The 21,039-nt window shown below is 43.4% G+C and overlaps 1 protein-coding gene across 5 annotated transcripts in view; it reads right to left on the bottom strand.

Moving 5' to 3' along the window:
• Nucleotides 1–2,112: 2,112 nt before the first annotated feature.
• EPS15L1 (epidermal growth factor receptor pathway substrate 15 like 1) overlaps nt 2,113–21,039 on the bottom strand; it is an 89,393-nt gene continuing 70,466 nt past the window's right edge. For 4 of the 5 annotated variants that reach the window (XM_070748423.1, XM_070748414.1, XM_070748443.1 and 1 more), the window contains one exon: nt 2,113–2,772. In XM_070748423.1, coding sequence (XP_070604524.1) covers nt 2,762–2,772 — 11 coding nt within the window. In that variant the 3' untranslated portion in view covers nt 2,113–2,761. Of the gene's footprint in view, nt 2,773–16,416; nt 16,623–21,039 lie in introns of all 5 variants that reach the window. The other variant, XM_070748452.1, reaches the window with a different exon arrangement.

Raw genomic sequence — 21,039 nt, 5'->3', positions numbered from 1 at the left:
AAAGATGAACGCACAGTGGGATAAAGGGAATCAAGAAAATGAAGGCACATGAATTGGTTCTCTGCACAATTCAAACATCATAACAGAAGAGAGAAACTGTGCTTGGCCACCACATATTCACTCAGGTTGGCTTCTGCTCATGCGCAGCAAGCAGAATTTCATGTGAGGATGCATGCACAAGCAAGATTTCGGCAATGGTCGGTGATATTTTTGCTTCCGCGCATGCGCAGAAGAAAAATATTGGCGAAAATCGCTGAAATCTCGCTTCTGTGATCATCTTCACACAAGATTTCTCTTGCTGCACATGCGCAGAAGCCAAATCTCACGCAGGTGCATGTGCACACATTGGGGATGTGCAGCTGCATGTGCATCCCGAAAATTGCTATCAGAACTTGGCACCTGACAGTTTTAGTAGCGGCCCATGTCTGCTTAGGTTAAAGGGAAAATGAATGTGTTTTCAGAATGTCTCATAGGTATGACAACCACAGAGTCATTGCTAGCTGAGGTGGCACAGTGGCTAGAGTGCAGCACTGCAGGCTACTTCAGTTAAGTGCTAGCTGCAGTTCAGCAGTTCAAATCTCACCACCATCTCAAGGCTGACTCAGCCTTCCATCCTTCCGAGATAGTAAAATGAGGACCCAGATTGTTGGGGGCAATAGGCTGATTCTGTAAATCGCTTAGAGAGGGCTGTAAAAGCATTATGAAGTGGTACATAAGTCTAAATGCTATTGCTATTACAATTTGAGCTGTGGGAATGTGCTGTACTTGTCAGGTTTGAGAAGATGCCATCCTAACCAAAACCACAAAGACAGTTTTCTCTCACAAGTACACAACCAGGAAACATCACCTTGCCATGCCATAATCCAGAAGGTGTGGCACAAGAAATCAAGAACGGAAGACCAAGCAAGCAGAGCATAGTTTACCGTGGAAAAAATCCAGTGATTTGAAAGTGACTTATCTCCATGATAAATAATGCAATTCTTTTTGTGAAGTCAGGAATATTTTCTGAATAAGGCTATGAGCAGAGGAATGAGATGATCAACTGAGAACTGATTACTTTATAAAAACAAGGTAGTGGGTTATATACAGTAGCCATAAATCAAACTTTTAGCACAATCCCAATATTTCAATTCACAAGCCCCTTATCTCCCTTTGTGTGGACTCTCAAAGCCCAAATACATATGCAAGTTCACATGTAACCTTGAAAATTAGCTGAAGTCACCTCACAGAGTAAAGACCCATCTGGATCCTCACTAAATCATTGGGGACCAATAGTTAATAATAACAAGAGAGTTGGAAGGGACCTTGGAGGTCTTCTAGTCCAACCCCCTGCTTAGGCAGGAAACCCTACACTACTTCAGACAGATGATTATCCAACATCTTCTTAAAAACTTCCAGTGTTGGAGCATTCACAACAAAAACAGAAAGGGTGAAGTTAAAACAGAAGTTAAAAGAAAGTGTTCCATTTGCAAAGATAGCAGTCAGTTACGTACACCAATGGTTGCATTGGCATTTCTTCCTATTAACTGAATTCATGCCCCCCCCCACATCTTTCCCAACAACAAAACACATTTTAGAAAGACAGGCAAACACACACAAGGGCAGCCACAGTTCCAAAGATACCAAATTATTATTATTATTTTTCGTTTGTTTTCCAGGTAGTGTACACACAACGGCCCTGCCCTTAGCCGCAACAGTTTCCCCTGGTTTCAATATGATTTGGTATTGGTTAAAAGATGCTCTCGTATGTACAACAAAGCGTTTATGGTTAGAAGCGAAACTTCTTGTTCAACAGAGCGCACTTTTGGTTGTAGAGAGATCCAGGCTCAGAAGGTAACGGACTTTTACGCAACAGGTTTAATCAAAGGCATAAGGAGTCGCTTAATTTTGGCCTTCTCTCCTTACTAGCATCTCAGGAGAGAACTCATATGGAATCTTTTCTCTCTCTTTGACAAGTTGGCTTTCTGTAAATGGGGTAGGCTTTTTCACGGAGAAGCACCCTATCGTCTGAGGTTGCAACTTATGGTTCGGTGAAGGTCTACCCTCTAATTTATAAATATCTTGGGAGCGGGAGTTGTTTTCCTAAGACAAAGCACAAAATGCACAAGAAAGGAACTCTGATGACGAGTTGTATTTCAGGCCACTGACCAACAGAACAAAATTAAAAGTGACTTAACTACAGAATGAAAACAATCAATCTCTTTATGAAGATCACAGTTCTCCTTGAACCCAGAGGTGAGTGGCAGCTTCGGTGACTGCGCTGCCACTCCACACAAAACGGAGTTTCGAGAGGGAGCTCCGTTAATGCTACTGTTTTTCTGCAGCGCAACAAAAATCTGGCAGTTCAGTGTGACGGGGCTTCTGCAAGTTCTCTTACAAACAACATTTTCAGCCTAGAAAGTCTAACTTAATTTAAAAAAAACGAAACGAAGCGAAAAGACTGCCGTGAAGCCAAGCTCATCAAACGCAGTTTGTTCCTCAACAGTCAGCCCCACAGGTAGCTGGAAGTCGTGAAATAAAAATGGGTGGGGTGGGGTGGGGGTGGGAGGAGAAAAATGGCCCAAGGACATCGGGGATCTAGAACAGGTACCGAGAAACAGGTCTGCTTGATGGCCACCCTTGCTTTTAAGAAGTCGGCATGTCGGCCTTACTCAGTGCAATGGCCAACTCCAGGTCTTCCTGCTCTTGTCTTCGCAATCGCGCCATCCTTTCCTGCTCTGCCTTCTCACTCTCCCGTTTGGCCCACGCCAACTGCTGGTCCTCATTGCCAAGCTAAAAAAAGTAACAAAAATGAGACTCGGTTAACAAGATAGAGAGAAAAGGAAAAACCCAGTCCAGGTAGAAGCAGCAGCATTATCACTGGGGACGGATTCACCTCCCACAACCCTCCATACCTGACTTATAGGAACTAGCGGTGGGAAGGGGCCAAGAGTGGTCAGGAAACCTTTCTCTTGGCTTGTTCTACTCAAAATTCTCCACTCATCATTTCTCCTCCCTTCCCCCCCCCTTCTCTGTTCTTTCTAAAACATACATAATTATACATTTTCACCCAATCTATCATGAAATATCCTATTTTTGCAACTATTTTATACTGCTATTTATCAGTCTGTTTTTCCCTCATTTCTTTACACCCCCCCCCCTATTTCAGTGGGTCTCAACCTTTCTAATGCTGTGACCCCTTAAGATAGTTACTCATGTTGTGGTGGCCCCCAACCATAAGTCTAGCACCAATTTTCCCAACAGAGCTTTAAGCTGATTGGTAGGAAGGTCAGAGGGACACCCTTACTGTAAACACCTGATTGGTTGGATTGTAAAAATCTGTACCAAGGTGTCAGAATAGAAGCTTTAGTTCCCAACACCATGGGAAATTTGTCTTTCCCCATGGTCTTAGATGACCCCTTGAAATGGTTGTTTGACCCCCCAAAGGGGTCCCAATCCCCAGGTTGAGAACCACTGCTCTATATCAATCTTTTCCTTCTATCTTCTTTCTCCTTCCTACTTCCCTCCACTCCTTCTCTTCTCACCCATCATTTCTTCAAGGCATCGATTTAACAATTCCACCACCACCCCGTTCCTAGGACTTGCTTTCAGTTTAATCTTGCCTCTATCGCAGTTTATTCTGATCACCAAAACAAATGCTTGATATGGATAATCTAAGTACAGTGATACCTCGTATTACAAACTTAATTGGTTCCGGGACGAGGTTCTTAAGGTGAAAAGTTTGTAAGACGAAACAATGTTTCCCATAGGAATCAATGGAAAAGTGATTAATGCGTGCAAGCCCAAAATTCACCCTTTTGCCAGCTGAAGCACCCGTTTTTGCGCTGCTGGGATTCCCCTGAGCCTCCCCTCCCTGGGAAACCCCACCTCTGGACTTCTGTGTTTTTGCGATGCTGCAGGGGAATCCCAGCATTGCAAAAACGAGTGCTTCGCTGGCAACGGAAGTCCAGAGGTGGGGTTTCCCAGCGAAGGGATCTTCAGTGAAATCGCAGCATCCCAAAAACATCGAAATCCTCGAAACGCCACCTCCGGACCTCTGTGTTTTTGCGCTGCTGGGATTCCCCTGAGGCTCCCCTCGCTGGGAAATCCCACCTCCGGACTTCCGTTGCCAGCGAAACGCCCGTTTTTGCACTGCTGGGATTCCCCTGCTGGGATTCCCCTGCAGCATCACAAAAATACGGAAGTCCGGAGATGCGGTTTTCCAGCGGCGGCAGTGGGTTTGTAAGGTGAAAATAGTTTGTAAGATGAGGCAAAAAAATCTTAAGCCCTGGGTTTGTATCTCGAAAAGTTTGTATGACGAGGCGTTTGTAAGATGAGGTATCACTGTAATTGAATGTTCTCTTTCTGACCCGTTTCTCTATCATTAATCCAATTCACCCTGCAACCAATCAAACCAAAATGTTCTCCGGCCTGGGCTTTTTGACTGAACCCTCTTGCCTACCCATTTTTCATTTCCCCTTATGTCCCCAAACTCTTCTACATATTTTGCTTGATACTAGATCTCCATATCACCTCTGAATATTACTGTTTTTTTAATGTGGAAATTATGTTAAAATCCTGAACTATTATAAGTAAATAAAATAACTATTTTGCATAAAGTAACTTTGAATTATAATAGACTTAACAAACTATTTTAAAAAATTGCAAAACCCATCGTTTATATCTTACAACAGAGAAACCCAATAAGCACCCACATATCTAGGATCAGGCCAAAGGTTGCTCTTAACATTTAGGGCAGGATGGTCCATGGCTTGGGTGGCAATATTGTGCGTATGTTTGGTGTTCTAGCTGTAAGAGCCAGTTTGGTGCAGTGGTTAAGGTGCTGACCTAGAAACAGAAGACTGTGAGTTCTAGTCCCACTTTAGCCATGAAAGCCAGCTGGGTGACTTTGAGCCAATCATTGGAAGATTGAGAGTTCTAGTCTCACTTTTGACATGACTAGTAAGCTGGCTAGATGACTTGGGGCCAGTCACTCTCTCTAAGCCAGTGTTTCCCAACCTTGGCTACTTGAAGATATTTGGACTTCAACTCCCAGAATTCCCCAGCCAGCGAATGCTGGCTGGGGAATTCTGGGAGTTGAAGTCCAGATATCTTCAAGTTGCCAAGGTTGGGAAACACTGCTCTAAGTCCATCCCACAATGTTGTCGTTACGGGGAAAATAGGAGGAAGGAAGGAGTCATTTATCAAATATAAAAGGTGGGATAAAAATCTAACAAATATATAATAAACAAATATGGCTTGTTACAGTTACAGATGATAGGTGATTCCTATTGCAAAGTGTTAGTGGATTCTCATCAATCCTAACCAGAGAGGCTAAGAGCTACACTTAGGGACCCTGCAATTTTTCATCTCTGCTGCATGGGAAGTGCCCCAAAGGGTCTCTTTCAGGCTCAAAATCATATCTGATATGGGCTACAATGATGAGCATTGTTGCTGTCTTCATATTTCATTACAAGCTGGTATTAATGAAAGAAGAAAGAGAAAACGCACACAAAAGTAATTCTAAAAAGGATGCGTGATATAAAAGCTGAGATTTAAAAGGCTCTTCTGGACTTGGTTTTAAGTCTGCTCTCTGAAGAGATACTCTATTTGGCATGTAGAAGTCAAGTTCTGATGAAAGAAAGAAAGAAAGAAAGAAAGAAGGAAAGAAAGAAAGAAAGGAAACAAACAAACAAACAAACAAAAGAAAGGAAGGAAGGAAGGAAAGAAAGAACAGAAAAGAAAGAAAGGAAAGAAAGAATGGAAAGAAAGGAAAGAAAGAAAGAAAGGAAAGAAAGAAAGAACAGAAAGAAAGGAAAGAAAGAAAGAAAGAAAGAAAGGAAAGGAAAGAAAGAAAGGAAAGAAAGAAAGAAAAAATGGAAAGGAAGGAAAGAAAGAGAAAGAAAGAAAGAAAGAAAGAAAGAAAGAAAGAAAGAAAGAAAGAAAGAAAGAAATGGGGAGCATGAGATGAGAAATAGTTTACGGCCTGAGACCAAAATTCTGCCGGAAAGGAAGAACAGGGGATGGATGGATGAATAATCTGGCATAATAAAAGCAGCAGCAGCTCTGAGACAACCAGTGTAGTTCAGGGATTACATTTTTGATGAAACGAGGCCTTTTATTCACCATTGCCCTCAACTCAGTCACACCAATAATTTTCTCTCGGCTCAGTCTATCTCACAAGGGAAAAACTGTGGAGGAAAACTGGAAGAAGGAATGCTCCATATGTCACCTTTGTCTTTGGGAAGGCAGACTACTGTATAAATCTAACCGATACATACAAATAAATGAATGTTGCAATCCTTTGCTAACATACATTGAGGCCACCGCTAATTACAAGGTGAGGAGGGGTCCTTGGCACTTTCTGAATTTGGTTGTTTTCTTGCAAGAAAATAACCAAGCCCAGAGAGCAGCAAGGACTCCTCATGTCAACTCTGTGCCACAAATATTCTCCTTTATTGGTATTTAGAAGGTCTCAGGTCAAATGTGACAGAACTAAAATCATGTGTGTTGCATCCATCCCATGCATAAAAACCACCACTGAAGCTTCTAAGAAGAAACTTCCCGAAACCTGTCAATTTTCTACCCAGTTTAGTGAAAGAAGAGGAACCACTTATCCAGTGCCTCCTTTATATCTTGATATAAGACACACAACTGCTGGATAGTAAGATGACAGCATAAAGTTTTTAAAATGACCCCCTGAAATAAATAAACATAGAAACATAGAAGACTGACAGCAGAAAAAGACCTCATGGTCCATCTAGTCTGCCCTTATACTATTTTCTGTATTTTATCTTAGGATGGATATATGTTTATCTCAGGCATGTTTAAATTCCGTTACTGTGGATTTATCTACCACATTTGCTGGAAGTTTGTTCCAAGGATCTACTACTCTTTCAGTAAAATAATATTTTCTCATGTTGCTTTTGATCTTTCCCCCAACTAACTTCATATTGTGTCCCCTTGTTCTTGTGTTCACTTTCCTATATTTAACCCTTTAACATATTTAAAAATTTCGATCATGTCCCCCCTTTTCCTTCTGTTCTCCAGACTATACAGATTGAGTTAATTAAGTCTTTCCTGATACGTTTTATGCTTAAGACCTTCCACCATTCTTGTAGCCCGTCTTTGAACCCGTTCAATTTTGTCAATATCTTTTTGTAGGTGAGGTCTCCAGAACTGAACACAGTATTCCAAATGTGGTCTCACCAGCACTCTATATAGCGGGATAATAATCTCCCTCTTCCTGCTTGTTATACCTCTAGCTATGCAGCCAAGCATCCTACTTGCTTTCACTACCGCCTGACTGCACTGTTCACCCATTTTGAGACTGTCAGAAATCACTACCCCTAAATCCTTTTCTTCTGAAGTTTTTGCTAACACAGAACTGCCAATACAATACTCAGGTTGAGGATTCCTTTTCCCCAAGTGCATTATTTTACATTTGGAAATATTAAACTGCAGTTTCCATTGCTTTGACCATTTATCTAGTATAGCTAAATCATTTACCATATTACAGATGCCTCCAGGAATATCAACCGTATTGCACACTTTAGAGTCATCGTCAAATGGGCAAATCTTCCCTACCAAAGGTTTGCCTATTTGCCGATGACTCTAAAGTGTGCAATAAAATAAAATAAAACTACACTCTCCCTAAGTATTGTGGATGAAACTACTTTCAATTTTCCAGCTGGAAATAGCACTGAAATAGGAAGTACGGTAAGTAGGATCCTCTCCGGATCGGTCATCAGGACCAAAGTTTTTGCCTTCTGAGTTTTTAGAGAAGTTCCCTGAAATGGGCTCTAGCATGAGTCTGAAAGCTCAGAAGAAAAAACCTCTGGTCCCCGTGACCTACCCATAATGGATCCTGCAATTTTGTCCTAGGGCACATATTTCATTTGTATAGAACAGAGCTCTTCAAACTTGGCAATTTTAAAAGATAATGACAACAACAAAAAAGAACGACTCAACTCTTATTTTGCCTTAGTTTTCTCCAGTAAGAGGAAAAATATGCCATCAGAATGGGATGAAACCGCTGGATTAAAATTGGAATGGAATAGAAAAATAATCAGAACACCCATTTACTTGGAATGAGTTTAAAATTTCTAGGATCAAATGAACTGCATCTGAACAAACTGAGGTCTGCCCAAATCTTTATGTATCTCCTTTGAGAATAGCAATAGCATTTAGATTTATATATCGCTTCATAGTGCTTTTACAGCCCTCTCTAAGCAGTTTTACGAAATCAGCCGATTGCCTCCAACAATCTGGATCCTCATTTTACCCACCTCGGAAGGATGGAAGGCTGAGTCAACCTTGACCTGTGGTGAGATTTGAACTGCTGAACTACAGCTAGCAGTTAGCTGAAGTAGCATGCAGTGCTGCACTCTAACCACTGCAGTGCTGCACTCTAACCACTGTGCCAACCTTGTTGGTTAATTGTTCTGACTAATTTATTAGATGGCACGACTGTTAAATGGATACACTGCTGGCTCAATAAGAATTCACAAAGGATGACTCTCCTCCTTAAATTAGAAGGGAAAATCAGGCAAGATGTCACAAGGTGTAGCTCTAAATTATTATTATTATTATTATTATTATTATTATTATTATTATTATTATTAATTGGATTTGTATGCCGCCCCTATCCGCAGACTCGGGGCGGCATACAAATCCAATAAATAATAATAATAATAATAATAATAATAATAATAATAATAATAATAATAATAATAATATCCCTCCTCCTCCCATACCCACTGCCAATTTAGTCATTTGGATGAAGAAGGGTAAGGTACCCTTATTTAAATTTGCAGATGGATAAACTACGTGCTGTATACAAAGAGAAATAAAATTCAAAACTCTCTTGGTGGGTTAGAAAAAACTGAAACAGACAGAAATGCAAAACCATGCGCTTAGGTAACAAAATTCTTATGCAGAGGCATAGGATGGGGAGTACTACTTTGGCAAAATTATCTATGGGACAAGATATTGGAAAAATAACTATTCTACTTTATTCTGTACAGACCACACCTCCTCCTTGAATATTTCTAATTCTGAGCATCGGATTTGGAAATAAAAAGATTCAGATTACTGGATCAAATTCAGAGCAAGGATGTAAGGACAATGTATGGGGACTGGAGATTAAGTCCTCTTAAAGATTTAGAAGCTGAATGTGTTTAGCCCTGGGAAGCATATGTTAAGAGAAGATATAACAATATTCTAACAGTACCTAAAAGAAATCCATCACTTGTTTTCTAATATCCCAGACAGTGGAACTTGGAATAATGAGGTTATAGGAAAGAGTTTCTAGGTCAGGGATCTCCAACCTTACCAACTTTAAGACTTGTGAACTTCAATTCCCAGAGTTCCTCAGCCAGCTTTGCTGAGGAATTGAAGTCCACAAGTCCATAAGTCTTTCTGGGAATTGAAGTCCACAAGTCTTAATATTGCCAAGGTTGGAGACCCCTATTCTAGGCTGTGAGGTCTGCTCCTCCTAGTGGTCCTGCTGGATACTGCCCATCCATCAGGGTAGTACTGAATTGAACCCAGAGCAAAATAGCCCACCTTGGTGGGTGGACAGCTGACAAGGTTTTGTTGCAACCTATGGATCTACAATCAAATATGTTAAAATGCAGACATGACCTAGATGCTGCTTTTGATCCTGTGTGATGGCATTTGTCAATCCGAGAAATGAACCCTGCACCTGTGGGAATAACGCTAGGAAGATGAAAGGAAGGGGTTTCTAGCTAAACTTTTAGAATAAAACGTCACAAAATTAAACTTTCTAAGAGTACACTGAATTTAACAGTGGAAACAGTTACTCAGAAGAGGAGATTTCCTTCCTTGGAAGTATTTCAACAGAGGCTGGACAGCTGTCATGCAGCTTTAATTTCCATATCTGCACCATTCAGGAACTGTAGTAGCTGTGCATATTGCATGGCTAACTCTGCCCACAGGCAGGAGTTCGACCTGAGTGTCTCAAGGTTGGCTTAGCCTTCCATCCTTTCAAGATCAATAAAATGAAGACCAGAGTATTGGCGGCAATGTGCTGACTCTGTAAACTGCTTAGGGAGGGCAGGAAAACAATATGAACTGGCATATAAGTGCTGTTGCTATTGCTACGCTGCCTCTTCCAATTCTATAAATCTATGGTATTACTAAAACATTTTAAGTGCTTAAATAAATAAAAAAGGAATGAGAGGTTTCAAATAAAATCTTTAAACCAAAGAAACGGAAGTTGCCTTTTCCTGAGAATTAAAATCTGGACTCATTCAATCATGCTGAGCAACAGGTGGTTGAGAATAACTATTTATTCTCCCAAGGACAATTCCATCTGTCCGTCCATTACCCTGGGGGGGGGGAATTACTGACCCCCTCAGAGAGGGTCCGCAACTTGGGCGTCCTCCTCGATACACAGCTTACATTAGAGAACAATCTTTCAGCTGTGGCAAGGGGGGGCGTTGCGGACCTACCTGGACCGGGACTCACTACTCACAGTCACTCATGCCTTCATCACCTTGAGGTTCGACTAATGTAATGCTCTCTACATGGGGCTATCTTTGAAAAGTGTTCAGAAACTTCAGATCGTGCAGAATGCAGCTGCGAGAGCAATCATGGGCTTCCCTTCCCTTGTTACACCAACACTCCGCAGTCTGCATTGGTTGCCAATCGGTTTCCGGTCACAATTCAAAGTGTTGGTTATGACTTATAAAGCCCTTCATGGCATCGGACCAGAATATCTCCGGGACCGCCTTCTGCCGCACGAATCCCAGTGACCAGTTAGGTCCCACAGAGTTGGCCTTGTCCGGGTCCCGTCGACTAAACAATGTCGTCTGGCGAGACCCAGGGGAAGAGCCTTCTCTGTGGTGGCCCCGACCCTCTGGAACCAGCTCCCCCCGGAGATTAGGATTGCCCCCACCCTCCTTGCCTTTCGTAAACTCCTTAAAACCCACCTCTGCCGTCAGGCATGGGGGAATTGAGACATCTCCCCCTGGCCTATGTAGTTTATGCATGGTATGTTTGTGTGTATGTCTTGCTTTTAAATGAGGGGTTTTTAGATATTTTAATTATTAGATATGTTATTGTATATTGTTGTGAGCTGCCCCGAGTCTACAGAGAGGGGCAGCATACCAATCTAAATAATAATAATAATAATAATAATAATAATAATAATAATAATAATAATAATAATAATAATTTGGTCCTACAGTGCAAATTACAGAACTCATTATTGGGAAATACAGTAGTGTAGAAGGAATGGCAGAAGCTGGAGAAGTCAGTTTAGAATCCCTACATAGTCACAAACGAACTAAGTATTATCAGCTTTAAGTGCCATTGCCCCTTATCTAGTTCTAACCAGGTGCTGTTTGTTATGAGATGAATTCCTGCACATAAACCATTAGCAATAAATTAACTGAACTGAACTTTCACATATGGACCTGGTCTTTCAGGCGCCACAATGGTAGCCACCAGGATGAAAAGATTTAAAGTTGATTTATAAAGCCTATGAATGTTGGTAATGAATCCCATATCAAATAGTGCCCCACCTCAATTGTCCTTAGGATCTGGTTGTGTACTTTTCACTACAACTGCTGGATTAAAGGCCAGAATATGTCTGATTCCTCATGTAAATCTATCTAAGCCCAATACCTATCTCATCTCTTCTATAAATCCCTTATGCATTTCATATAATGAAGGATTCACTGCTTGTCTGCCTGAAATCACTTGCCAATTTTCTACACATAATTTAGTTTTTTTTCCTTGTAGGGAACTGGCCTGACCTCCTGATCAAATAGGGTATCCTATTACTTTGACTACATGTTTTCTATCTGTTAAGCAGCTTTGAAAAAATTTCCTCTATTTCCTTTCGCCAGCACAGTGTTTCCCAACCTTGGCAGCTTGAAGATATCTGGACTTCAACTCCCAGAAGTCCCCAGCCAGCATTCGCTGGCTGGGGAATTCTGGGAGTTGAAGTCCAGATATCTTCAAGCTGCCAAGGTCGAGAAACACTGCTCTAGCAAGGCTCTGTGCTTGACACCTGAAAAGAGAGGCATGTTGACAGCTCCAAAGGGTGTGGGAGAATCAGGAATGTACTGAAGCCCATCCCACCTAAAATTGCAAGCAATGGAAAGGTCAATAAGTCCCGGAGGGCTTTTCCCCAGCTTGGAGAAGGAGAAATCCTGCCAGTTGCTGGAGTCACAGCCTTTGCAAAGATTCGTTTTGCATCCTGCAGGTCCTGGATAACCCACAAGGCGTGACAGAAGTTAGCCTAGCCCTCTTCCAGCAGGGTCACCCTTCTCAAGCTGTGGTTGATGGACCTTAGGAGGAAGAGGTGAGGAGTCAAACCAAACATCAAGACAGCGGGAATGCAAAGCTCAGCCCACAAAAACAACATCCTCTATGCTTTCTCGGCGCTCGTATTTCAAAGTAACAGTAGAAGAAAAATCAGAAGCGTCCTTGCTGCTACAGATGCACGCATGCTATGCCCAAAACCGCACACACACGATATGTAAGTGAAATTCAGGGTTCAATGCAAGTAGGAATTAATTGTAAAAACAAAACAAAAAAAAAACCCCCACATGGCAAGCCAATATGATAATAGGGACCCTATTTGGACCGGGAGTCACTGCTCACAGTCGCTCATGCCCTCATCACCTCGAGGCTCGACTACTATAATGCTCTCTACATGGGGCTACCTTTGAAAAGTGTTCGGAAACTTCAGATCGTGCAGAATGCAGCTGCGAGAGCAATCATGGGCTTTCCCAAATATGCCCATGTTACACCAACACTCTGCAGTCTGCATTGGTTGCCGATCAGTTTCCGGTCACAATTCAAAGTGTTGGTTATGACCTATAAAGCCCTTCATGGCACCGGACCAGATTATCTCAGGGACCGCCTTCTGCTGCACGAATCCCAGCGACCAGTTAGGTCCCACAGAGTGGGTCTTCTCCGGGTCCTGTCAACTAAACAATGCCGCTTGGCAGGACCCAGGGGAAGAGCCTTCTCTGTGGCGGCCCCGGCCTTCTGGGGACCAACTCCCCCCAGAGATTAGAATTGCCCCCACCCTCCTTGCCTTTCGTAAGCTACTTAAAACCCACATTTGCCACCAGGCATGGGGGAATTGAGATACTCTTTCCCCCTAGGCCTTTACAATTTTATGCATGGTATATCTGTATGTATGTTTGGTTTTTATATTAATGGGTTTTTAATCGTTTTTATTATTGGATTATTATTGTACGCTGTCTTATTATTGCTGTTAGCCGCCCTGAGTCTCCGGAGAGGGGCAGCATACAAATCCAATAAGTAAGTAAGTAAGTAAGTAAGTAAGTAAGTAAGTAAGTAAGTAAGTAAGTAAGTAAGTAAGTAAGCAAGCAAGCAAGCAAATAAATAAATAAATAAATAAATAATTAGATTTTTAGCATAAGAGGTATAAAAGCACGTACGCCATTGCCCCATTCATGTACATGCACCCAGCCGGATGCAGGAATTATATAAAGCTTTAGGTTAAATGGAGTTAAAACATATTCCAGACCCTGGTGAACCCTTTCTGTATTCTCTGCAATGGACAGGCTGCAGGCAGGCAAGCATATGCAATGCCAAGAGAGAGAGAGAGAAAGAACTGACTGCTTCCACTGAAGGAATTTCACAAGCTATTTCTGAGAAGTGAGCAGGGCTTTGGGTGGAAAGGGTGACTCTGGCTCACACACCCCCATTCAAGGATCCAAGGCTTGTATGAGTTGCCATATCGAAGAGGGCAAACCAAATGGCAGATTCAACACCACAAACTCTTAGAAAGATTGCATAACCAGAAAGGAAACAGGATTTGTGCTTTTAAAAAAAGGGGGGAGGAAAAACAAATGTTCACAGGTGGATTGTGTAGCTCAATTTCTGCTGAGAAACTGAATGCCAAATAAGGAAAGCAAGAAGTGGAAAGACAAAATAAAACCAAAGATTGTGTTACTTAGGTTTTCCTGTTTATCACTTGAACTTCAATCATACCAGCATTCATCTAAAATCTAGTACTAGAAACCAGACCTTTAAATAACCGGATGTTAAACAGATACTCCAAATAGTCTCTATTTCTCAAGGGGTTTAAAAAAAAATCTAATTTCGTAGCTTTAAGGCAGATGTCTTTAAACTTGGCAACTTTAAGACTTGTGGACTTCAACTCCCAGAATTCTCCAGCCAGCATCGCTGGAGAATTCTGGGAGTTGAAGTCCACAAAAGTTGCCAAGTTTGGGGACCCCTGCTTTAAGACATATGGACTGCAACTCACAGAATTCTGGGTGTCGAAGTTCACACATCTTACACGTTGTAGTATAGAGCTTTGATTGCGTAATTGCAACCAATCTCCTGACTTTCAATCTGTCATATGGATGCCCCTGACACCACAGGGGTAACAGTGGGTATACTCTGCAGCTTGAAACAGATATAAGACCAGTTTGTACACCTGGTGGTCCTAACAATGCAGTAAGGTTACTTCTCCATATTTACTCTCAGTGCCTTATGGCTGAGTTCAATATGTTGATTATAAGTTCCCACTTCCACACTTCTAGATATTTTGTACATTTAATCCTACAACAATGGTGTTTGTTAATAATAATAATTAATAATAATAATAATAATAATAATAATAATAATTTATTAAATTTGTACGGCGCCCCTCTCCAAGGACTTGGGTTATTACTACTGTATTCTATTATTCCCATTCCTAAACATTACACTGTTGAGGCAGGTCACTTCATCTCAGCTTGTCCTTCTCTGAACAAGGAAGTCAGCCAGAAGTCGGGTTTTCTCTGTTCCCCTCAAAAGAATTGCCCCCGGAATTGGCACTTTCTAAATAAGTAGCACGATAACATTCTTAATTCTTAGCTGTCCCAGCAATTGGCTGTGGTACTTGGGCATCCTTCTGCTGCACGAATCCCAGCGACCAGTTAGGTCCCACAGAGTGGGTCTTCTCCAGGTCCCGTCAACTAAACAATTCCGCTTCGCGGGACCCAGGGGAAGAGCCTTCTCTGTGGCGGCCCCGGCCCTCTGGAACCAACTCCCCCCAGAGATTAGAATTGCCCCCACCCTCCTTGCCTTTCGTAAGCTACTTAAAAGCCACCTCTGCCGCCAGGCATGGGGGAATTGAGATACCCTTTCCCCCTAGGCCTTTACAATTTTATGCATGGTATGTCTGTATGTCTGTTTGGTTTTTATTATAATGGGTTTTGAATTGTTTTTAGTATTGGATTATTATTATATGCTGTCTTATTATTGCTGTTAGCCGCCCTGAGTCTCCGGAGAGGGGCGGCATACAAATGAAATAAATAAATAAATAAATAAATACATCAATCAATCAATCAATCCTGGGAGTTGTAGTTTAATCATTGCTTGGTGCACACAAGCAGGGGAAGGCTGTTTAAAAACTACCTATGTTCCCACATGGTTTCATTTCAGGGGTGAAATACTTGTACCCGGTTCGCTCGTGTCTTCTGGTTGTCGGAGAGCAGCGCGAGGTTCCGCCACCCACCCGGATGCTGCCATTTGGTTTCTTTTACCCTCTGCGCATGCACAGGATGCTTTGAGCATGCATAGGGGGTAACATAACTCAATTGCAGGTCCAGATGTGTTGGCGGAGCCTTGCACTTCCTTCGCAACTGGCGCTCCGATGACCAACAGGCACGAGCAAACCGGGAGCATTTCACACCTGCATTGTTTGACTATTTATTTCAGGTTTTATAATGTACGTGTCTACTAAATGTGTTAAAATAAAAGTCTGGTGCCTTTGCAAATTATTGGCGGAGATAAAATCCGGGTGGGCACCACTATTAGCCCCCATGTTCATTTGTGGAATACAGACAGGAAGTGCTTGGTTGCAAAAATGCTGAAAACGTTACAATAAGCAGCCTTTTATTTAACTTTTCTGGATTCCAAAAGTTCCCGAAGGAAGCTTCAGGATGTAGTCCCCTCTCAAAGAAGTCTGGAAATTTGGAAGAAAAAGCAGTATTCCACTAGACAAGCAAGCAAACAAACAAACCTCTCTAATTAGCAGCATCAAACTCAAGACTCTCTTTATTGGTATGTCAAGGTGTTGCAAAACAGAAGTAAATACAGAACTACATCAAGTGTGTGTGTGTGTGTGTGAGAGAGAGAGAGAGAGACAGCATGAAAGATTAAGACAGTGTTTCCCAACCTTGGCAACTTGAAGATATCTGGACTTCAACTCCCAGAATTCCCCAGCCAGCATTCGCTGGCTGGGGAATTCTGGGAGTTGAAGTCCAAGTATCTTCAAGTTGTCAAGGTTGGGAAACACTGGATTAAGACACAAAAAGCTGTGGAAAAGAAAAGGAGAAGAGGGGCAGTTGAAACAGAAAAGAGAGCCCAGAGGCAACTGCTGTTAGCAGCTTAGAAAAAGCAGCTGTTGATGCAGAGAGAAGGAACTTAACTTACAGAGCTGAAGTCAGCAAACCCCCGGGAAGAGTCTTTAGGAGGTTTACGTGAAGAGGAAGGAGCAAACAGGACTCTTCCACTAAATAGGTCCCCAAACCCCTTTTTACTCTGAAACGGGTCACTGCTGTCAGCCCCGAATGGCTGAAATGGATCGGGGGGCTTGGCAAAATCGGAAGACCCGACTTGGCTTACAGGAGGACTTTTACCTGGAAAGGGTTGAGAGAGAGAGGGGGGAAAAAAAAGGAGAAGGAAGGAAAGAACAAAAAAAAGGAAGAAAGGGAAAGATTACTTACCATAGGAAAAAAAAAATATCTAACTCTTACCCAGGAAGGTAAAACGTCCACCACTGGCACCATTTTGCCCTACGAGTGAGTTCATGAGTGGCTAAAATTGAGAGAGGCAGGTGGGGGGCATTTGCGTAGCCAGGTTTAAACGAGACCTTGCTTTTAATAACTCTCCCCAATATGTCTGCGTTACTCAAAACCAAGGAAGACCCAAGAGTATTTAAAAGTTTTAGCCCAATCGATAGACTTTTTTCCTCTTGCCTAAGAAGAACAAATGCTTGCTGAATGCTCGCTTTATTTTGGGATTTTTTAAAAAAAATGGTTTAATACTGTCATTGCTTTATTCTTTTTTTGAATGATTATTTATATTGCTATTATTATATTATATTCTTTCTATTACTGTACATCGCCCAGATTCCACAAGGAGTTGGGCGGCTTATATGTCTAATAAATTAAATTAATTTAAAAAAAAAAATCTTATACCATCTGGTATCTTTCAGGGACTGCTTAGGAATTCTGGGACCGGCAAGGGGACGTAAGATTGAGGAAGGCTAGACCTTACCAATATATATAAGTCCCAGTGGGTATGGCTAGCTGATGAGGCCGAAATAAGGCCGAAATACATCTATCCTAGTCTCCCTTAATTTTCAAATTCAGCAAAAAAAAAAAAAAAAGTGACACATACAGATAGAATTGTCGGCTATCAACAAAATTAACTGCCTTGGAAATGGCCCTGAGTTGGGCCGAGAGGCAAATAAGGAGCTGTGATGCTCCTTCAATACACCAGGATGATTCCACACAAAAATATGTAACCCTTCCCTGGTGCAGAGCTGAAGGGATTGGATACTGTAGCCTAGAGGATAATTCTCTGCCTTACAAGGCAAAGGTTGCAGGTTCAAGTCCCAGTGGGTATGGCTAGCTGATGAGGCCAAAATAAGGCCGAAATAGATCTATCCTAGTCTCCCTTAATTTTCAAATTCAGCAAAAAAACAAAAAACAAAAAAACCCTAACATGTGACATATATATATATATATACAGTATATATATATATATATATATATATGTGGAATCCCCCCCCCCCCAACAGATGCAGTTCAAAGAAAACTCGAATAATTTTCGTATGATGATCATTACAAGTGGGCTGCTGTCAAGAATTTGGAAAAACACACACATACTTCGCCGTGCTGATATTTTAAGTACTTCTCTTGTTATCACTGCTTCATGTATTTTCTCTTTCCCCTTCCCTCCCCCCTCTCCCCCCCCAAGTAAAACAGGTCCCTGGGCTAAAAACCGCAAGATTTTCAGCAGTTGCCTAAGTGGTGAACACAAACCACACTGAGGGCTCACTTCAACAAAATGACGATAAACAGCAGTTTTCAATGCAAGGGGAGGGGAAAAAATTAAAACAAGCACCAGCAGTACCCTGTGTCCCCCCCCTCCCCTGTAGCTTTGAGGAAAGACCCACGGGGGCGATGAGGAGGGCCTTCTTCCCATCTGTTTGGGGCTAGAGGAGGAATGCACGGGGCCTTCGGCTAATCTCAGAAGAGCTGCTCGGAGCACCTTCCATGACGGTTCAAACCCCAGGCTCAAAGCGGGAGGCACGTGCAGAGTGGCTTTGCGGCAGCTGCCGCAGCAGAGATTCGCTCAACTTCCCTTTTCTATTCCAGCGAAGCTGCCTTCGATCCAAGTGAGGCCATTGGGGTGAGCTTCCACCCTGCGTTTTCTGCTCGGGCGGGCAAGGGGCTCTCTAGAAGACCCGTTGTACCTACCTGAACGGTCTTCTCGATGCACTGGAAGGAGAGTCCAACATGGGTAATAAACCAATCCTATTGGTAGAGACTGAGTTATAATTAGCATAAAATTAGCTACCGCCCCCTTACTGCTCCCATGAGCCCCAGTTTTAAAAACGAGGAAAAGGTGTAAGAGGATAACCAAATTTTATTAATACAATTAACTGTAACTTCCCATCTCCGACGTTTCTGAACTTCAACTAGTCGGGTGGGTTTGGACTCTCCTTCCAGTGCATCGAGAAGACCGTTCAGGTAGGTACAACGGGTCTTCTCCACTGCATCTGGAAGGAGAGTCCAACATGGGATATACCAAAGATTTACTGCCCATGGGAGGGAGAAGGTCTGAACTGGGACGTTGGAGATGCACACACTTTCTGTAGCACCCGTCTACCGAACGCTGCCTCAGCAGACGCAAATGAGTCCAACTTGTAGTGCTTAATAAATGTCGTAGGTGCCGCCCAGGTAGCAGCTCTGCAAATGTCCTCTATAGAGGCCTGTGTCGTCCAGGCCGCCGATGTGGCTGCACTTCTGGTTGAATGAGCTGTTAAGCCCTGCGGAGGATCGTGACCTCCCGCTCTGTAGGCTTCCATGATGCATTCCTTTAGCCAACGGCTTATCGATTTGGAAGATAGTCCAAGTCCCATCCTGTGTTGTGCAAAGGAGACAAACAAGGTCTCTGACCTCCTGAATTCTGCAGTTCTCCTGATATAAATCTTTATAGCTCGCCGTACATCGACCTTATGCCATCTTAATTCGGATGGATGGTCTCCATGTGCGCAGAAGTCCGGTAATATAAGTTCCTGTTTCCTGTGAAATAGGGTATTCACCTTGGGAACAAACGATGGATCCAGACGGAGCACCACTCTGTCCGGGTAAAATATACATAAGTCCGGTCTTACTGAGAGTGCTGAAATCTCTGACACCCTGCGTGCCGATGTGACCGCTACTAAGAAGGCTGTCTTCAGTGAAAGGAGCCTAAGTGGAATTGATCTCAAAGGCTCAAAAGGTGGTTTTGTCAAGGCCTTGAGTACGAGTGATAGGTCCCAAGAGGGAAATCTGCGTACCGGTGGTGTATGTGCGTTTGAGGCTCCCCGTATAAAGTCTCTTACCCACGCGTGGTGAGCTAGCGAACGAGCCTCTGGTATCTGAATCATGGTAGACAGTGCTGCCACCTGTCTCCTCAACGTGTTAGGAGCTAGGCCCCGGTCTATTCCTGCTTGCAGGAATTCCAGCACCGTGATTACCGATGCTCCCGTGGGATTCTTGCCCTCCTTGTCACAAAAGGTACAGAAGGCCGCCCAAGTGGCCTGGTATATCCTGGAGGTCGAGGGACGTCGAGCAGCCTGAATGGTATCGATGACCTTCTCCGGCAGGTCTTGATGTCTCAATCTGTGCCTTTCAAGTGCCAGACGGTTAGTTGTAGCCACTGAGGATCCGGGTGTAACAGGTTCCCCTGGCTGAGACTGATGATGTTGTCTGGCATCCTCCACGGCGGTTCCAATGACAGAGCCATCAGGTCGGCAAACCACGGCCGGCGTGGCCAGTGTGGCGCCACCATCAGGACCTCTGCTCTTTCCTGGAGAATCTTTTCTATGACCTTTGGTATCAGGTTCACTGGGGGAAATGCGTATAGTAGTCCTGTCGGCCAAGCTGACCGTAGGGCATTGACCCCTTCTGCTCTCGGCTCCGGAAAACGTGAGTAGAACCTTGGGGTCTGCGTATTCCGGTGAGTGGCGAACAGGTCCACAGATGGAGTCCCAAACCTTTGCGATATCTGCTGGAAAAGGGCCGGGTCCAGCCTCCACTCTGATGGGTCCAGGGTAGCCCTGCTGAGCCAGTCCGCCTGGGTGTTGGTGGTCCCGGCTATGTGCTCTGCGGACAAGGACGCTAGGTGAAGTTCGGCCCAATTGAAAAGTTTCGCCGTCTCGTCCATGAGGCGGCGCGACCTGGTACCCCCCTGATGGTTCAGGTGGGCTCTGGTCGCCACATTGTCCGTAAGCACTAGTATGTGTTTGTCCTGGACAATAGTTTGGAAGGTTTGGAGAGCCAGGAAGACCGCTCTTAGTTCGAGGAAGTTGATGTTTACAGGTGTCAATTCCTCTACTGACCACTTGCCTTGCGCCATGTGGGGGCCGATGTGAGCTCCCCAACCGTAAAGGCTGGCATCTGTAGTGAGGGTCATCTTGTCTTGTGTTTGAAAGGAGGAACCTCTGAGTAATGCGGTTGATGTCCACCATCTCAGGGAAACCCTGACTTGTTGTGGGATACGTGTCTGCCGGTGTGAGTGACTCACCTTGGCCCTTTGTGCCGGTAGTAGAAACCACTGTAGGTCTCGGATATGGTGCCTGGCCCAAGGTACAATCCCTATAGTCGAGACTAGAGTTCCCAACACCTTTGACAACAGTGACATGGGAACCCGTCTGCTTTGGTTGAGTTCGGCCATCAACCGTCGTATATTTGCGATTCTTTCTGGGGAGAGTGATACTGAGCTCGTCAAGGTGTCTATGACCGCTCCCAGATGTAAAAGGTTGGTATTGGGGACCAATTG

The sequence above is a fragment of the Erythrolamprus reginae genome, chromosome 1 (assembly GCF_031021105.1).
Source record: "Erythrolamprus reginae isolate rEryReg1 chromosome 1, rEryReg1.hap1, whole genome shotgun sequence".
NCBI classification, from domain to species: Eukaryota; Metazoa; Chordata; class Lepidosauria; order Squamata; family Dipsadidae; genus Erythrolamprus; species Erythrolamprus reginae.
Note: the sequence above shows the minus strand (reverse complement) of the source record. Positions and strands in the feature narration are given on the sequence as shown.